At 35.4% G+C, this 19,399-nt stretch overlaps 1 protein-coding gene across 16 annotated transcripts in view; it reads right to left on the reverse strand.

Annotated features, from left to right (window-relative positions):
- Tenm3 (teneurin transmembrane protein 3) overlaps positions 1-19,399 on the reverse strand; it is a 2,500,614-nt gene that overhangs the window by 418,120 nt on the left and 2,063,095 nt on the right. For 12 of the 16 annotated variants that reach the window (XM_046419064.2, XM_058571202.1, XM_058571201.1 and 9 more), the window contains one exon: positions 3,282-3,560. The exons of the other annotated variants lie outside the window; for them this stretch is intronic. In XM_046419064.2, coding sequence (XP_046275020.1) covers positions 3,282-3,560 — 279 coding nt within the window. The remainder of the gene's footprint in view (positions 1-3,281; positions 3,561-19,399) is intronic. 16 annotated transcript variants of the gene reach the window in all.

The following is a 19,399-nucleotide window of genomic DNA, read 5'->3' on the forward strand; positions in this document are numbered from 1 at the left end:
CCTTAATTTGGAAAAAAGATCAACATTTGGAATTCCATATGTAACTCAATATACTACAAAATCTTTCTTTCCAAATTCTTTTTTGACTTCAAATTCCCATGGTTGGTGAAAACTTAGGTTTGCAAAAGAATAAATTTTATCACTTGTTTTGAATCTCTGCTCACATAGAGATGTGTGACAAGGTCTGAATGTTCTTTTATTCTCCTGGGATGCTCCAGCCATCAAAATTTCATTAGCCTCACAGTCGTTCTAGCACCTTCTTAACTTGAACTGTTGGCCTCTTTATCAATAAATAAATGAAATCTAATCTGTTTTAGTGACTAAACACTCCTTTGAAGTTATAACTACAATATCAGACACTCCACTTGCATACTTTTACAAATGTTGAAAAACATCTTTTCCTGAGGAAAACGACCTCATTCACAGTTATTGCAAATGATGAAAACAGTCAATGAAAGGTCCCATGTTAAACCGGATGAGAGGATGAGAACAAATCAGTGTCTGGTTCTTAAATTAGTTTCATTTGGTGAGATATTTTACCCGGGTCCTTCTTGTTCTGACCTTTAGTGATATAATAGGTTTTCCACTGACACATCTCAAGCTAGTTCAAAAATGAATAAAATTAGACAAGCAAAATAATTGAAGGGTCAAAGTAAAATATAATGGGAAGATCAATAGACTTTCAAAGTGAGAGCAATTCAAAATACCCAAAGAGAAAAGAATTGAATTATTTTAGTAATTTTATATTAGAAATATTTAACTAAAAATACTGATAGAAATAGAAATATGTATTAGTTTTGAGTATGTTGGTTTTGAAGATGTTTGAAGAACCTGTGTATGATTGCAAATTTTAGTTCTTACTATAACACAACTTAAGGGGGAAAAAAACATACATTTTTATATCAGGGAAAAATCCACAATGTTCCTGTTTAACTCCACAATTCAAAATTCTAAGGTCTGCTAAATGCCTCAGAAAACTATGTTTCCCCAGATCTTAAAGTAATTAATTAGCTTAATGAATTCTTGGTCTTTCTGAGTAATCACTGAAATTTCAGAACAAGCAATCTGAAATGTTCCTATGGAAATACATAATAAATATATGAAATCCTCAGTATTCATTAAGATAACATATCTCTTTTCTTTCTTCTTGTTTCCTTCCTTGAACCAATCTCATTGGGAATTCTTGGACCATCAAAACGTTGTTTAAAAAATAATCACAACCAAACCTTGAGCAAAGAGTAAACACAAGTTTAAGTCATTGCTGTCCAGCTCAAGAAACACTGCTTTTGACACTTTATACTCTTAACTTGGCTGACCTGTTTACTCTCAATAAATGCTGCCAAATGTTCGAATTTCAAGGCAAGGCCCTTGTCACTCTCTCCCTGCCTCTCTTCATTCTGCTTCATAACCAACACTTGAGGAAATGAAAGAGTGCAACTTCTCTAGCTTTCCCATCACTCTAAGAACAGGATCTATGAGATTCCCAGGAAACAAGGTCCTCCTCTAGTTAATAATAATTCATGCAGATGCAGAGGGGCAGCAGTTAGAAATTCACAAGTTTTTCTGCAATCCTCCCTATCATTTTTTAACTAAACATTAAAAAGTTTGCAGATTTATATTTTCTGAAAAGAAAGAAATGATACATGTTTGAAACTTGGTCATTCTCTTCCTTTCTATAATATCATAAATTCTATTGTGAATTTTAGGAAAATCAAATGCAGAATTTGAATATAACAATGTACCTGCAATTGCTCAAGGAGTGTTATATGAAGTGCAGATGGATGGGAAGCAATATTTATACCAAATTGTAAGTAGTTAAGGTTAGTGACTCTTGAATCCACTATGAAAATTGATATAAACACAGGATTTACTGAGGTGAATGGATTAACTGAGGGAAATGTTGGTGGCCTGATTCTGAGACTCATTTTGTCCAAAAGAGGTATCCTTGTTTCTTGCTTGAGATTGAAATAAAGCTAGCTTTTACCAAGAACTTGCACTTCCAAAATGAAAATATTAAGTGTATGTTATTAATTGATCTTGACTTTAGTTTAATGCACTAAAATCTTCTATATAAGGTAAGAAATAGTTCTCGACGTCTTAAATTAGACTTTTTCCCTGTGAATAGGAAGGAAATGCCTAATAAGCAGTGCTCCCACTAGGTACCACTTCACACTGTCATTTAGCTGAAACCGAAAACTAACCAGAGATCTGCACTCTTATTACAAAGCCAAGCTGACAAAGTTGTTCAATAAATATTACAAAAGAAATATTATTAATAAGATAACAACCTTGCTTTCCAATGTCAAGGGATTCTTTTACCTTAATTTTGTCTTTTTTTTTTGATACATTGGATACACATAGCATTAATAAACAGACTGAAGTAGCATTAAATCTGAAGGAGAAATGGTTTTTTTGTTGCTGTTGTCTGGTGCATTGGCACTGATGTTCCAATCCTTCCTAGAAGTAGCACTGACAAAAAATTAAGCTTTTTTAAAAAATTTATTACTGCATTACTACACATAAATTAAGTGGTTTTTTATTTGTTTGTTTTTTAGTAATTCTGTACCAGCATTAGGACAGAAGTCCCAGTAATTTATAAAGATATTTTTCTTTCTTACATGTATAAAGCTACTATTTGGATACCCTTAAATCCAATTTTTGGGTGTGGATTTAATTGCATAGTCATCCAGTTCCTGAAGCACATCAAAGGCCACACTCCTCCTCTTTACCAAGAATTCAATTGCTCTCATCAACTAGGAAGTTTAAAGCATGATCAAATTTGTTCTTCAATCACTTGAGCCCTGTTAATAAACTATTCTGTGTGCTCACTCATCCATTCTAAGATTCTGCAACTTCTTTAAGATATCTTCAAGAGGAATCTACAAAGACATCTTTGATTGCAAGCTGGCTCTGGGATAAACCTTATCAACACTTGATTTGCTACTCTACGGAGGATAACAGGTGACATGGTCCAAGATAAGTCAAAGTTAATTTTTTTTTCCTGTACACAATTGAAATGTTTTTCAAAACTATAGCTAACATATCATAGACTACTTGCATAATTTAACAATCTGATGTTCAATATTGATTTTTTTCCAGGAAAAAAAATGCATTATTCAAGGACATTTCTTGTATTCTACTGCATTAAACAAAAAGAAAGGAAGAAGGGAAGACAAAGAAGAATGGGAGGAAGGAAGAAAGGAAGGAGAACATGACCCATAGTCAACCAAAATAGGCAGAAGCACTGAATGCCAACATTATAAAGAAAAAATGAAACTTACCATTCTCACTGTCGGACTTGTTTTCGTGCTCTGTATCTGTCAGGGTGAGGGCTGAGTTGGACCGGCTTGACAGGCAGGAGCTGCGGCCTGATTTGACCCCCCTGCCCCAAAGTCTCATGGCATGCTCTGGGGACATCACTGCTTCATTTTCAGTATCAGCATCTGACCCTGCACTGATAGAGTAACCTCTGTGAGGGAGCCCCATTTCCGCACAAAATGCCAGTCCTCTTCGAGTTGCTGGTTCACAAACTCCTAACTGCCTTAGGGTAAAATTCTGTCCTAATTAGGGGGAAAAAAAGATAACAACTAGTGAGTATATGATTAGTATTAGTCTTAGTTTAGTTTTTTTTTTTTTTTTTTTAAGAAAATCTCCCTGAAATAAACACTCACACATTCAGGTTTATCTGCTACCAGCACCAGTGTTCCCATTAGCTTTGCATGGTATATGGTCAAGGGGGTGCAATATGGGGCAGAGTGGGGCTGCACTGCAGCCTGTCTACAAGCTCCAGCTCAGACATCCCTTCTCCCACAAGCACCTCCATGGAGATGAGCAGGTAGCACAAACCATGAAAACTCAACCCAGAGAAAGGATTCCTTACAATGGCAGAATTTTGTTTAGCAGACTTATGAAGTAATAGAAATTGTCAGAATGATTTCCTGTGTCCTGGCTCCAATCCTGGACTACAGGATTTTCCCACCCAGATGTTACTCCTCTGAAAAAAGAAGAAGTTTCCCTTAAGAATAAATTTGTTCCTTAAGTAAAAACATGAGTTTACTCAATCTTATTACATCTTCCCATCTTAATTTAGCAATCAATATAAACATGGATGGGGTGTGTGTGTGTGTGTGTGTGTGTGTACACATGCATGCATTAAATTTTGGGGTGTAATGTCTTGAAAATTTTCAGCATGCTTTGGACATTTTGACATTCTAGGGATTTTTTGCTTTAATAAACACCTGGAAAAATCTGTATTGATCTGAGTAAAACAATTTTTGCAAATACAGTAAACTCTTAAAGTGGAAGTATTATGTATTTAAAAATTAATGATAAAATCAAGTTCCCTGAAAAATAAATGGCTGTGAACTCTGTGGGCCTTTACTAATAAATTGAGCATAATAAAACTCATGACACTGCAATAACTTAAAGCAAAAGTGTTTAAATTAGGTGACACCTTAAAATGACTTCTGTTATTAATGACTTTCCCAATCCTGTATTTATTCTTGAATTCTCACATATGTTTGATGATACTATGGATGAGAAGAGTGTGAAAAATGTTTGCTTGTAAGATGTATATATAGGTCTCTCTCATTTCTTATATCTTGCTGACATGGTAGACTCTGAGACATAAGAAACAAAATATTTACAAAGAACAGTAGGATAAGAAGAGTGATTTAAATTCAGCTACTGAATGACCAACAGTTTTAATTTTCCTACTTCTAGGAACACTTCAGTTAATTTGCTGGTATGAGAAACCTATGCTATACTTTTTAAAACAGTGTATTACAAATTACTTATGATAAAATGATAGGTAGAATCTTCTAGGAAATAAATCAAACATAAAGTACAATGTAGCAAATATTGGGCTGTAAAGATATTAGCAGCCTCCAGGCCTCAGCATATTTTAACTAATGTGGTTAATTGCTTTATTGCTATGGTCATAATCAGAAGTTGGAATCAGCTTTGTCTTGGTCAGACTTCCAAATGGATTCTGACAATGACACCCATAAATAATGAAAATCAGTTGCTACAATTAGCTACAAATCAAACTGTGCTTATTAGGGAGATGTGAATAAGCATCTGAACCAAAAAAAAAAAAAATCCACAAAAAAAAAAAGAAGAAAGAAAAAAGTGCCTGCCCACTTCACAGTGAGAATGTGGGTCAACTCACTGAGGTAGGACACAGGACTGTCAGTATTTTTAGTGAATTCTACTTATGAGAGTCAATCCAAACAAAATCATTGTCATCATGGACTGTTAATGGAATTGCTTTAAAAGAGTTTACTCACTGTTATTTCCATGTCACATTTAAAATGTCGGGGGGTGGGGGGTGCAGAGAACTCTACAACATTTTAATATTACCATCAAACATGCAGGTTTTTCAAAATAAGAATACAAAATAATTTTTAGGGAGTGAAAAAATAAATAAGAATGATCCTCTGCATTTCCCTCCTATATTGGGAGGTACCCACATTCCAGAACAAAAAGACAGACGTTATAAAACGATAAGCATTCTCTTTCTTATCTTTGAACTTAATATTTTGAAACATTTTCCAAGTTTCTGACTTTTCAGGCTATTGCCATCTTGATGCAAAAATCCATGAGGTGAAAGAAAGCAGAAAACTGCAATCTTCATTTGTTCTCCAGGTATGTAAACACAGTTCATTTTGCAGCTAAATATCCAAGGCATCATCCCTCTGAATTGTATGTGATCTAAACTCCAGAACAATTTGAACCTCTGCAGTCATCAGCTCACAATGACTCAAAACTCTTTAGGGCTGTTTCTGAAATGCAAACTAGAAAGCTACCCAAACAGCAGGAATCCCTGTTAGATTTCTTCATTGAATTTAAAAGTTTATTTTTGTTTCCAGAGGAAAGAACACACTAAACTTAGCCTCTGATGGACCTGTGTTAAAGCCACTTACTACCTCTGTTCAAATCACTTCCCCGTGGCCTCTTTCTACCTTTCAGGGATTTCACAACTTGGCTTACAAGATGGTTTGTATAAATGAGGGGAAAATTCCTTAAAAAATAAATACCTTGACAAATGTAATTAATGATCATGGAGAAATGTGTAATTTTATGGTGGGGAAAGAATAATTTTCAAATCACTTGCAAATAGCCACATCACCACCAAAGTTGACTTTGACATAAGTAATTGATTTCATTCAAAAATGCCTTTTCCCGAGAAATGCCACAATGCTTCAGATTCTATTATTGTCAACTCTCCTCTTTGGGTAAGGCTTTTTAAATTTTAGGATCCCTTGTTTTAATGCAAACACCCTTCTCTGAAGATATCTAACCATTAAGCCAGAATAAATTAATCTACCAGATAATTTCCTGCAATCTAGCAACACTTAGCTAGATAAGCTACACTTACGGAAGACTATGCAGTTTTGACAAATACAGAGATGAGACAAGAAAGGTTCCTAACTAGGAGAAGAGATAATTGGTGAGGGATAGAGGAGGTGGGAGGGCTGAGCTGGGCTGAGAATGTTTGGGTACAGCTTGAAGGAGATGTAGAAAAGTAGAAAAAGAAAGGTATGATGAGGCTGCTTAGGTACCTCTGGGACCAGGGTAACCATCTGATAGCCGTGGTTAGAGTCAGATTCAGTTCAAGTAGCAAATATTCTATTCTTATTTTTCACGATTTTTTCAGATTGTAAAAAGTCTGATGTTCTTTGCACTACTTTTAGCACCATTTCTCTTAACTTCTCTTTCTGCTTTCCAGTCTTTATATTAATTCTGTTTGGCTAAGAATGGCAAACAAGTATTTTTCTCCTGCACTTTGAATTTTGGTAACCTTGATCAGCAGGGTCAATGGCAAAGTTTCCATTATAATTTGAAACAGCACCAAAACAATAAATTGTAGCAAGAACAAGTCTACCTGAGGGTGGAATTCACTTGTGATTAAAATGCAAAGTTAGCTTGCAACAGATTAGGCATTTTTGTTTTATGACACTCATAAATTTGAAAATCTATAAAAGAAAAACTTAATGAACAACCTAGGAAGTTGGTATCATTAAAAAAAAAACTTTACATTTTAAAAAATGAGTTAGCATACATGACAAAGGAGAAAGGATGATGTAAGGACAAATACTTCAAATGAGGTTGGTGCATGATACAACTACCCCTTTAATAAATGAAGGGGATCAGGGATCAGGGTTCCTATTTGGCCTTTTTTTCATACAGCACCTACAACTTAGTCAGAGCAGAGAGGAATTTCTCAAAGCTGCAATCAGAGTGTTCTTTGCCAATGGGTAAGACATCTACTATCTCTTATTTGAATTGGAAAGATAAAAATTCTATGTAAGAATCTAGTCTTAGAGTGGCACAGGGTGATGCCAGTACCCTGGGGGCAGTGTATTCTCTCCCTTCTAATGTCCAAATTTCCCTAACGTTGGCGCCGCCTCTTACTTTTTAAAAAATGAATACTTTATTGAGATACAACTTATATACCATATGGTATACAATTCAATGGCTTTTTAGCGACTATGATGTTAGAATACTTCTATTTACCCAAAAAGAAATCTTCTAAAATTTCCAGTTTGCTTCCCCCAACTCCCTTAGGAAATCACCAGTCTGCTTCTATTTCAATAGATCCACCTATTTTGAACATTTCAGATAAAAGAGCCCTTACAATGCGTGGTCTTTTTTGATCAATTGCTTTCAATTAGCATGATGTTTGAAAAGTTCAAACATGTTATAACATCAGTTCTTCACTGTTTTTCATGGTTATGTAATATTCTTTTGTATGGATACACCATATTTATTCATTCATCTATTAATGGACATTTCAGTTTTTTCCACTTTCTGACTATTATGAACTGCTTCTAGGAATATTTATGTAGAAATTTTTGTGTGTACACGTTTTTGTGTCTCTTGGGTATACACCCAGGAGAGGAATTGCTAGGTCTAGGGCAGTTCCCTACTTAATCTTACCAAGGCCTGGCAGACTGCTTTCCACAGCAGATGTACTGCTTTATTCCCACTAGCAGTACACAAGGCTCTAATTTCTGTATGTTCTTATCAACACTTCTTATTAGGTATTGGTTTTCTTTTATCACATTGCAAATAGGGCCTGAAACTTGCAACCTGTGTTTAGAAAATCAATCGTTGGTACTGAATGTGGGCGGCGGGAGGAATAATTGTTATTGTAAGAGCTAGGCACTTGTAATCCCAGAAACTCCAGAAGCTGAGCAGAAGGATCACAAGTTTAAGCCCAGCCTTAGCAATTTAGGGAGCCCCTAAACAACTCAGTGAAAATAAAATAGGGATCAAAATAAAAAATAAAAAGGCTGGGGATGATAAAAAGTGATAAAAAGTCCCTCAGTTCAATCCCAAGTATCAATAATTAAATATAACAATTAAATAAATAAAAGCAATTGATTTATGGGCTTACGTGAGAATTCATTATTTATCTTTTTTTTTCTAGATTTCCTCTTATGCTGCTTTTATTCCTTATAAAGTACTTTTCTATTAACATTGTAAATACTCTTTAGCTAAGATGGTTTGCCTTTGGGACTATACCCTATACAAACAAAATCACTTGATCTAAATATACATGTACAAAAAATGTTTACTGCATCATTGTTGCAAAAATGTAAATAACCCAAATGTTTACCAGAAAGGGAATGGCTGAATAAATTACATATCCATGCTATGGAACATTCTGGAACTAGCATAAATAATGAGTTTGGATCTCAATCTTCAGATCTGGAAGGAAGACCATTATATATGTTTTAAGTTAAAAAAAAATGTAAGTTGCAGAATGAAGTTGTATGGTATGATCCCACTTCTGGAAACAAAGGAGGAGAATTAGCAGATTATGTAAGTGCTTGTGGTTTGAGCATGAACAGAGATGAGAAGGAATATATTACTATTAATGATGGTTCATTTAAAAGGGATTGTTAGTGAAGGAAATTAGCTATTTTCTGTCTTATAGTTTTGCATTTTTACTGTCCTGATAATTATTTTAGTAATTTAAAAAACAAAGAAAAATCAAAACAACCCATTTTACATGTATTTTCTTGATTTGCTGTTTAATAGTACCTATTCAGTAATTACACATTTAATATATTACCTTCTCTTGGGAAAGGGGAAGGTTAGGTTTTTAAAAATCTTCCCTTCTGGTCTGGAGTTGTGGCTCAGTGCTTGTGGTCTGAACATGAACAGAGATGTGGTAGAGTGTTTGCCTAGCATGTGTGAGGCCCTGGGTTTGATTCTCAACACTGCATATAAATAAGTAAAATAAATGTCTATTGACAATTAAATATATATTCATTGTAAAGAAAAGAAGTTGTGTATGATTATATAGGAGCATTTTTCCCTCCATTTCAATCCTTCCCTTTCCCCTCATCATATATGAATTATTTTAAAGAAGATTAACCAGGGGCTGAGGTTGTGGCTCAGCGGTATAGCGCTTGCCTTGCACATGTGACACACTGGGTTTGATCCTCAACACCACATAAAAATAAACAAATAAAGGTATTGTGTCCAATTACAACTAAAAAAAATACTTAAAAAAAGAAGATTAACCATCTGTTTCTTTTACAAAATCCAAGGGTAAGAAATGGACAGATGAATCAATATAAGTATAATACACAGAAATAAAATAATCTATAATTGTCTTTAATTATTTTTCTTGGTCACTATAAGCTTGAATGAAATTATTTATTTTCAGGCATGGAGTGACACTCCTCCATAGGTCCAAGCATACCACAAAATAACAGATCAGGTAAATGCTTCTTATTTGGCACTTGTGACACACTGGGTTTGATCCTCAGCACCACATAAAAATAAACTTCTACCATCTTAGGAGAGTTTTCAGTTTGGCTGAGTTTCAAAACAGTAAGACAATTACACAGTAAGAGAAATACCTGTAACTTTATTTCCTGGTGCATATTTTTTCAAGACACTCCTCTTCTTATACTTTCCCACTAACTACCTGAACTTGCCCTATCCCCTTTTACTCTGCAAATAAAATTCAAATATTTTCAACTTCTTGCTAAAGTTATCTATTAATATGCTACTAATCTCCAAAATCATACACTGATGCCATTTTGGCATGCTGAATCCTCTGAACTGAAGGAGGCTGGAGACTTCAGAAGCGGCCTCAGAACAAAGTCCCTCTCTCTGGCCTTATCCTGACCTCCTGTCTCTCACCGCACTGATGCACATCACCCAAACCAGAGGTCCTCCTCCTCAAGGTGGACCACAGAAAAGGAACCTCTCAGGCTGGGGATATAGCTCAGTTGGTACCGTGCTTGCCTCGCATGCACAAGGTCCTGGGTTCAACCCCCAGCACCACCAAAAAAAAAAAAAAAAAAAAAAAAAAAAAAAAATTACTGGGACAGGGTTGTGGCTCAGTGGTATAGTGTTTGCCTAGCATGCATGAAGCACTGGGTTTGATCCCCCACACCACAGAAAATGGAACCTCTCTCTCAAAGCAAGTCATTAAACCAAGAATGATCACACTATCCCTGCTCCCTTTTACCTTCTCCCTAGAAAAACCCTGGTTCTGAAGGTGGACAGGTCTTGCTGCATTTCCCCTTCAGTCTGTTACCGGTACGTCAAACCCTTTCTTTCCAATCACATTTCTACATGACTGTCCATTTTTCATCAAGCCTAATAAAAACAGACAGCTTTCCCTAGGTCTCTCATTCCTGAAGGCTCCTGTTTCACACAAAACCTTCATCAATACATTGGTATGCTTTGCTCATGTTGACTTTCTCTGGATGAGAGTCCTATGTGCCATAGGCTGGGTGAGGAAAGGTAGCCCACCTTTCCGCCCCTACACAGATAACCTCAAATTTCCAGAGGATATTGAAAATGACCACCGTGCAACATACTTATAATCCAATTCATTACACAAAACACAAGTCTAATGGAAGCCATTGCAGGATGCCCCCTCAGCAATCATTTTTAGAAAGCAGTTGTGGAGGGGGACCTCTGCCAATGGAAATCTGGGGCTAGGCACTAAGGTGAACTGGATGAGGAGGATGAGAAGGGAAAACCCCAGCTATATCTGAAAGCAGAGAAAGCAGGATTAGAATGAATGGCCCTGGAGAATGTGCATTTTCTTCAAGATAAGATTCGTGAGACCCCCAGAGGAGGAGGAACATACGGATATTGAAAGGAAGGTTTGGTGGCCCAAATGGGAAAAACTACATTAACTCCACTGACTTTTAAAGAAAAAAGCATCTTTTAAGCCTGGATCATGAAGGATTTATACACTCAACCATATATACACATACATATCGATTTAAGCAACCACTTGTAATTAGAGAAATATTTTTAGATTATTTCTTTTATTAAAGGCATTCTGAAAATAAATTTGCTTCTTACTTTCTCTTAGTAATTATTCCTTTAGAACAAACCAAGAGCCGGAGATGATAAGATGCCTACAACCTATCTGTTGGTATCTGATAGTCAAACTGCAGTAGGTACTAGTATGAATAAGCGTATGGTTTGGCATAAAGCAGCAGGTGTTTAATAATTGTGACTGAAGCGGCACCACAGTGATTCACAATGTGGATCCAAAATTGGCAACGTGGCGAGGACCCGGATACAAGTTTAGCAGTAAGCTGGGGGCTCAAGACATCAGACCAATAAAGGCCGAGGCAGGGGGAAAGGATTACCCCCACTGCGTCAGGAGGAGGGCTGTAAGCTACATCTATCTGCTCACACCTTCTGGTAGGTAATCTACAAAGCGGGTTGGCGGCCAAGACTGAAAGAAGCACTTGCCTACTTAACAGCCAAAATTAGTTAACAATCACTTAGGCAGGGGAGCTAAAAGAGAGAGTTAAGAGGAAAACATTAACATGAAACAATGATAAACTGGAGCTATTTAACTTGTGTCTTTAGTACAGAAATTTAAGGTTGAGTAAACATGACCATCTAAATCCTTTAATCCCGCCACTGACATTTATAGTGACTGAGAAGGATTAATCATTTTGATCTCCAAATGAATCATTTTAAGCAGTTAATATTTAAAAGTAATAAACTTTGGAGTTCGCAGTAATTAGCCTAGTGGGTCTGATTAATGTTTCAGGTTTTTGTCTCTTTATTAAACCCTATCTTCACACACAAAAAAAATAAGTTTGCTCAGGACCAGTATTTCAGAAAACACAAAAAAAGGTTTCAGATTCCTTTCGTTTTTGTATGATGACGGAGGTAAGGGGGAACGCTGGGGAAATGAAAAGTTTGGGGTCTAACTGGAAATTCATAGCAGCATTAAGTGCTGAATGGTAAGACCATCTGGTCATGTTTCTTTTGAAGTCTAGGATCAGTTCCCATTATTCACTATAATGGCATCCAAGACTAAACCAAATTTCAGTGTTTAAAATTAAAAGCATTTTCCTCTTGGCTCTTGTAATCTTCCTCTTTCACAATTTCCAACATGTCAGGAGGTTTGATATATTTTCACAGTGTAAAAAAAAAAAGCAAGTAAATAGAGTAAAAATAAGAAGAGTAAGAAAGTTTATTCCCTTTCCTTTCCAAAGCAGGATAAAAGCGGCACAGAGACACCATAATTAGTATTTTAGCAAAGGAATTATTAATACTATTTTTACATCTGCCCAGTGCTATTAGTGACATGCTAAAATTATAACTTGCATGTTCTACATTTAAGAAATATGAATTAAATTCTTTTGACCTATCTGGAACAATATAATATATAGAAATATTTAACAAATGACTTATGATTTTAGTATTAAAACTGCCCTCTGATGTAATCCATATTGAAGAGCTTAGAACAGTTCTTTTTTGATATGGAAACTGATGAAAATATTTGAAAGACCTGGTTCCATCCATATGCCACCAACCCTTCATTCTCTCAGCACTGTCTGGATATGTCACATCTGCGATTATCCTGTTGGGCAAAATGTCTTTATCCAGAAAAACCCTGCAGTACAACAGCAGCAGAGGTTTCTAAGAGAAGATTGTGGTTATGGCTCAGTAGAGGCCATGTGACTGCCCATGGCGCCAAAGGAAATCTCACCCTGGCTGAAGCTGTATGAGAGTAAAAAGATAAATCCCAAACTTGCCACATTCAACTATAGTTGTTTGAATGTGTCTAGCTCTGTTTTTGTTTTAATATTATGGTTTAGGTAAATTTTCATGCACTGAAATTCACAGATCTAAAGCAGACACTTCCATGAGTTTTAAGAAATACATGCATCTACCACAAGCCCAAACCAGATATGGCACCTCTCCATCATGCCAACCAAGTTTTCCCGTGCACAGCTAATTCTTACTCCCACAGGCAACCACGGTTCTGATTTCTTCTACTGTAGATTAGTTTTGTCTGTTCATGGAATGTTACAAAAATGGAGTCATATAGAATGTACTGTGGATCCTTTTGATTAACAGGATGTTTCTGAGATTCTTCCATGCTGTTGCACACATCAGCAGTTCATTCTTTTGTATTTCTAAGTTGTATTCTATTGTATGAATGTACTGCATTTATTTATTTTTATTTTTTGGAACCAGGGATGGAACCCAGGAGCACTTAACCACTAAGCCACATCCCTAGTTGCCTCCTCCCCTTTTGGTACAGGGGATTAAACTCAAGGGCACTCAACCACTCAGCCACATCCCCAGCCCTATTTTGTATTTTATTTAGAGACAGGGTCTCACTGAGTAGCTTAGCACCTCACCATTGAGGAGGCTGGCTTTGAACTTGCAATCCTCCTGCCTCAGCCTCTGGAGCAGCTGGGATTGAGTGCCACCACACCCATCTTCCCCAGCCCTTTTTATTTTTTATTTTTAGACAGGGTCTCACTAAGTGGCTGAGGCTGGCTTTGAGCTTGCGGTCCTCTTGCCTCAGCCTCCCCAGCTGCTGGGATTACAGGCATGCACTACTACTGCAATTTATTACATCCATTCACTTGGGCCTATGATGAATAAAGCTGCTATAAACACAAGTTTTCATGTGCTTTGAGTAAATATTTAGAAGATGAATCTCTGGGTCCAAGAGGAGATGCTATTTTAACTTTATATATGAAATTTCCAGTTTCCAATGTAGTTGTGCCATTTTACATTTTACACTCCCATCAGCAATGTGTGAGAGTTCTAGTTGTTCCATGTCCTCATCAATATTTGATGCTGTGAATCTTTTTAATTTCAGCCATTCTAGTGGGTGAATAGTAATCTCATTGTGATTTTGGCTTTAATTTCCTTGACAGTTTAATGATGGCAAACATTGTTTTCATGTGCTTATTAAATATTTGTATATTTTTAATGCAACATTCCTCTTAGAAGTTTTCTGCCCATTTTGAAATTGAGTTATCATTTGTTATTGATTTCTAGGAGCTCTTTATATAACCTATATTCAAGTCCTGTGTCTTACACACACACACACACACACACACACATACACACACACAAATTTTTCCCAGACTATTGCCTATTCATTTTCTTAAAGACATCTCTAAAAAGCAGAACTGTTTAATTTTGATGAAGTTTAATCTATCCAAGCTCTTCTTTTCCATTTATCCTTTTCATATCTTTTCATAAAGATATTTTTGCCTAACCAAGGTTGTGAAGATATCCCAAAACATATTTAGCATTTTATTGTGGTTTTCTAATAAAAATTAGCAAGATAAAGGAGTAGAATAAAAAAAAAGATTTGATGTGATTCTGCTTATTCCTGGCCTTATAACTCACCAGCTATTGACTGTGTGAGCATTTTAACAAGTGTAGGTCTCAGTTTTCCTCACCTATAAAATGGACTTAGAGGATTGTAAAGATCTCCCAACCACCTAAGTCTATACAGATGCAGGAAGAAGGCAACGCATTGGAACATGAGACAGAGCTGAGAACAATAGCATCAAAAGTACAAGAAAACGGAAGAAAAATGGCCTTGGATAAAAATATGAGTCACGAGAGTTCATATTTCCTTTAGCACGGTTGATATTTCATCCCTAAGCTAACTCAGAAGCAGGATGCCATCCTCTGGTCTAGCTCTTCCCTTGAACACCACCTCTGGAGTTCATCCTGAATTAAAAACTAACCATCAGACAGCAGGGACCTTAACAAGTTCTAGTCTGGAAAAGGTGCTTTTCTTCTCCAACCTCCAAAATGTATAACTGACCTGCTTGGTTCCAAAGCAGGGATTATTTTCTGATTTCAACCTTTGATTTAAAACTGGAAGTCTTTCCTTCACAGAAGGAACCCCTCTCCAAATACAATTTCTTTCAACATTTTACTGTTTTTAGTTTTCGTTTTCTTCTTTTTACAGTGGTAGTGATTGAATCCAGGGCCTCGCACATGCTAAGCAAGGGCTCTATCCTGAGCAGCATCTCCAGCCCTTTTTAAAATTTATTTTGAGACAGCATCTCACTGAATTGCTCAGGCTGGCTTTGATTTTGCAATCCTCCTGCCTCAGCTTCACATGTGGCTGGGATTACAGACATGCACCACCATGCCTGACTGCTGTTTTTAGTTTTCTTTCAAGTTTTGTTGTTGATGGTGGTAATTCAACTGATAATTTTAAAAAACGTATTTCACATGTTTGTAAGAGGTTTTGAGTAAAGGTCTGAGTAAAGCTGTTCACGAATTCTTTATTTTTATTGTTTTGTTTTTCCTAAATCTAAATTTCACAATTGCACAGAAAGTCCTCACTTAAGGAATATGTTGTGTCTAGATGTTGGTAAGGATCAGTATATGTTTCCCATAAAAACAACATGAAGGATGTCAGGCTGGAACTTGCAGGTCTATCAGGGTCTATGTCCCTAAGGGACTGAGTCAACAGTACTCAGAAGCATGGCTTCCACAGAGGAGACTGTCTCTTTGGAAACACACAATCCTAATTCCTAACAAGGAGACTAACACAGGAGACTCTTCATTGCATTTTCTATCTACCATGCTGGGAGACAACTCCTAAGCAAATCCCTGGTGATACCTTGGTTACATGAATAGTCAATGAAGGTTAGGAGCTGTGTGAAAGGATGTTAAATTAGGGATTAGCTATTGCCTTTTCCTGACTAAGAGGTAAACAGATTCACTATTTCAAGTTTATTGACCATTTGAATTTCTCTTTTGTGAATTGTCTATTCCTACCATTTTCCAACTGGATTATTCATTTTCAGTATGTAAAAGTTACTCATCTTACTATAGATATAAACTTTACATATGTCCCATGGATTAGAAATGTATTTCCCCATGTAATGATTTTGTTTTTGGGTATTTTCATTTACATGTGAAAGGTCTGCAAAAATAATCACAGAAACCTATCTTTTCTTCTGAGTTTTCTGTTTCCATTAAAACACTCTCCCCTGCTCTTGGGGTGTACTTATAGTCCCTGGACCATGCTGTGGGGATCCACATCCCTTTTCCCCTTGCCACCTTCTGTTATATAAACTGGCAAGCAAAAATAGTACACATTTCCTTTCCAGCAGCTAAGAATGGCCGTGCATAACAGTCCTGAAAAAAGAGTTGTAGGAGGAAGTCTCAGGGGAGTAAAAGAAGCAGTCCAATGCAGAGAAGAGCCTCCTCACCTCTGCGTTCATTGTTATTTCAACAGGAATATGAAAGTACAGCAACCACCTGGGGATTCACAGGACAAAAGCCACATGCTAAGGGTGGCAAAGCAAAAGAAGATAGAAGGAATCTGGGTCCTTGATGGCATCTTTGATCCCTGGACAATCTATCTTTGGATTTATTTGCAAAAAAAAAAAAAAAATTATAATAATTCTCTTAGGTGTTTAAGCCACTGTTTGGGGAGTTTTCTGCTATTCATAGCTCATGTCATTCCTGTATTAGTCAATCTCCCAAATTAACTTCTAAAATTTTTATTGCTTTATTTTTTTTTACATTTGTCTTTAATCCATCTTAATTTATTTTTGAATATGCTGAGAGATATGGGTCCAATTTTATATTCTTCCAGATGGATAACCAGTTGTGCCAGCACCATTTATCAAATCATACTGAATAAAAAAATTTTTTTGTTTTATGTTACATTTCTGTACATACTAGGAAATTTTAGTTTATTCCTTGAATCTATTTATTATTTGTACCAACAAAATATACATGTGATAATAGAAGCTTCATAGTATTTTAGAAATTATATAATAAGCCCATTTTATTCTATTTGCCTTTTCAACATGTTTTTGGCTAATTTTAGACATTTATTCTTTCACATGAATTATAAGATCACTTATTAAAATTAAAAATAACCCTAGCCCATTGGGATTTTATTTGATGGTTTTGACTTCTATACATTTGTTTAGTGAGAATGGACATTCTTATGCTTTTAGCCTTTCAATCCAAAAACATTGCCTATCTTTCCATTCATTCAGATCTTGTTTTATGTCTTTCAATAATAGTTTACAGATCTCTTCATTTTGGGTCCCATATTATGCTTATAAAATTTATTTCAAAGAATTTTATAGTGTTTGCTGCCTTTGTGATATAGGTCATTTTTTTTTTTTCTGACTTCCAAATTGAGTTAGTGATTGCTTAGTAACTACTGTAATTGCATATGTTATGGTTTAGATCTTGACTGTCCCCTGAAAAGCACGTGTTGGAAGTGTGGTCCCCAATATAGGAAAGTTCAGAGGTGGGCATTTAGGCTAATCCATTTGCTGGCTTAATCCACTGATGAGGTCAGACCCCTAATCAGAGTTGAAAGAACTAATGGGTGATAATTGTAGGCAGGTAGGTGTGGCTAGAAGAGGCGGGTCACTGCAGGTGTGTAGACTTGGACTATATCTGTTCCTGGCTCCTTCCCCAGCCTGTTTCTGTTTCTGGCTGCCATTAGCTAATCAGCTTTCCTAGGACACAACCTTCTACCATAATGATCTGCCTTCCGTTGGGCCCAGAGAAACAGTCAGCTGACCATGGACTGAAACCATGAGAACAAAATTAACTATATTACCTATGTTATCAATACATTTATCTTGTATTCATTCAAGTACAAAATTCATATCAAATTCAATTTTTTTATTTCTAGAGACACATGGATTTTCTATGTTTATAGTCATACATTTAACAAAAGTGCTAATTTTAACTTTTCCCAAAATATACATCAATTGTTGGAACTTCTTCTCTTATTGCATTTACTAAAACATCTGGAGTAATGTTGAATAGTAATTGTGACACTATTGTTGAAACTTCCATATGATCTTGATTTTATTTGAAAAGTCCTAGTATCCCACCATTTTGAATGCTATTTAACTTTTTAAAATAATCATCTTACACATGACTATCATATTTGTTTCTTCTTCTTGACTTAGTTTTATTTTAATAAAGAATGTTTTCTAAATTTTATCTAAAACTTTTTTATAATCCATTGATAAGATCATATTTTTCTACTTTGATTAATTAATGTAATTATGTTAACACATTTCTTATATTGAAAAAAGCCTGCATTGTCAGCAAGGATTAGTAACCACTTGGTTATTAATTCGGTTTAGCATGTTATACATTTTATATATTGCTGGAAATATAAATATAGTTGTTTAGAACTTTTGCACACATAATGAGAAGCAATTTTGGTTTATATAGCTTTTATTTTGTACTACTTAAGTCAATTTTGTTACTAAGGCTATAGCAATTTATTTTATTCTTATTTTTTTAGTTGTAGATGGACACATGTCTTTATTTTATTTATTTATTTTTAAGTAGTGCTGAGGATCAAACCCAGTGCCTCACACATGCTAGGAAAGTGTTCTACCACTGAGCTACAGCCCCTGTCCAGGCTATAGCAATTTAATATGAATTTTGATGTATTCCATCTTTTGGGGTGTCAAGTAGCTTTTTGATATTGAACTTAGTTGTACTTTGAAGGTTACAAAAATTTCACCTAGGAACCTATCTGGTACTTTTTAATGGCACCTGTTTTAATCACCTTCCTAATCTCTTCTAAGATAATTGGTTTTGACAAGTTTTCTCCATGTTCTAAAATCATTTGGGTTAAATCATATTTTCTGAGAAATAATAAATTATTCTAGATTTTTCAAGTGCACTGCTTAGCATAGTCCCATTTAGTTGTTAAAATATTTTCAATATCTCTCCTTCTTTTTGTTTATAGGGGCTCTCGATCAATCTTTGTAAAGAATCAGCTTTTAGTTTGTTTTAAATTCCAGCTTTGATTATCTAACTTTTCCTATTTCATTTGGTTTATTTTCCCCATATTTATAAATTTCTTAACATGAATATATTTATATACATTTATTGTTTATATTTATTCTTTAAATATATTTCTTAGCAATATATTTTCCTATCCATAGGGCTTTTACTATCACCCATAAATTTTGGAAGTAGAATTTTTTTGTTTTCTGTTGCTTCTTATCATAATTAATGATGTCAAAATCCTTAGGGCAATGTTGTTTTCATTTGTTTATATTTTTGTTATTTGTTTCTAATTTTACTAAATTTAGGATGAAATGTTTTGGCT

Source organism: Marmota monax, unplaced genomic scaffold, assembly GCF_021218885.2.
Source record: "Marmota monax isolate L192 unplaced genomic scaffold, Marmota_monax_Labrador192_F-V1.1 WCK01_AAM20220418_F8-fsc00113, whole genome shotgun sequence".
In the NCBI taxonomy this organism is placed as follows: domain Eukaryota; kingdom Metazoa; phylum Chordata; class Mammalia; order Rodentia; family Sciuridae; genus Marmota; species Marmota monax.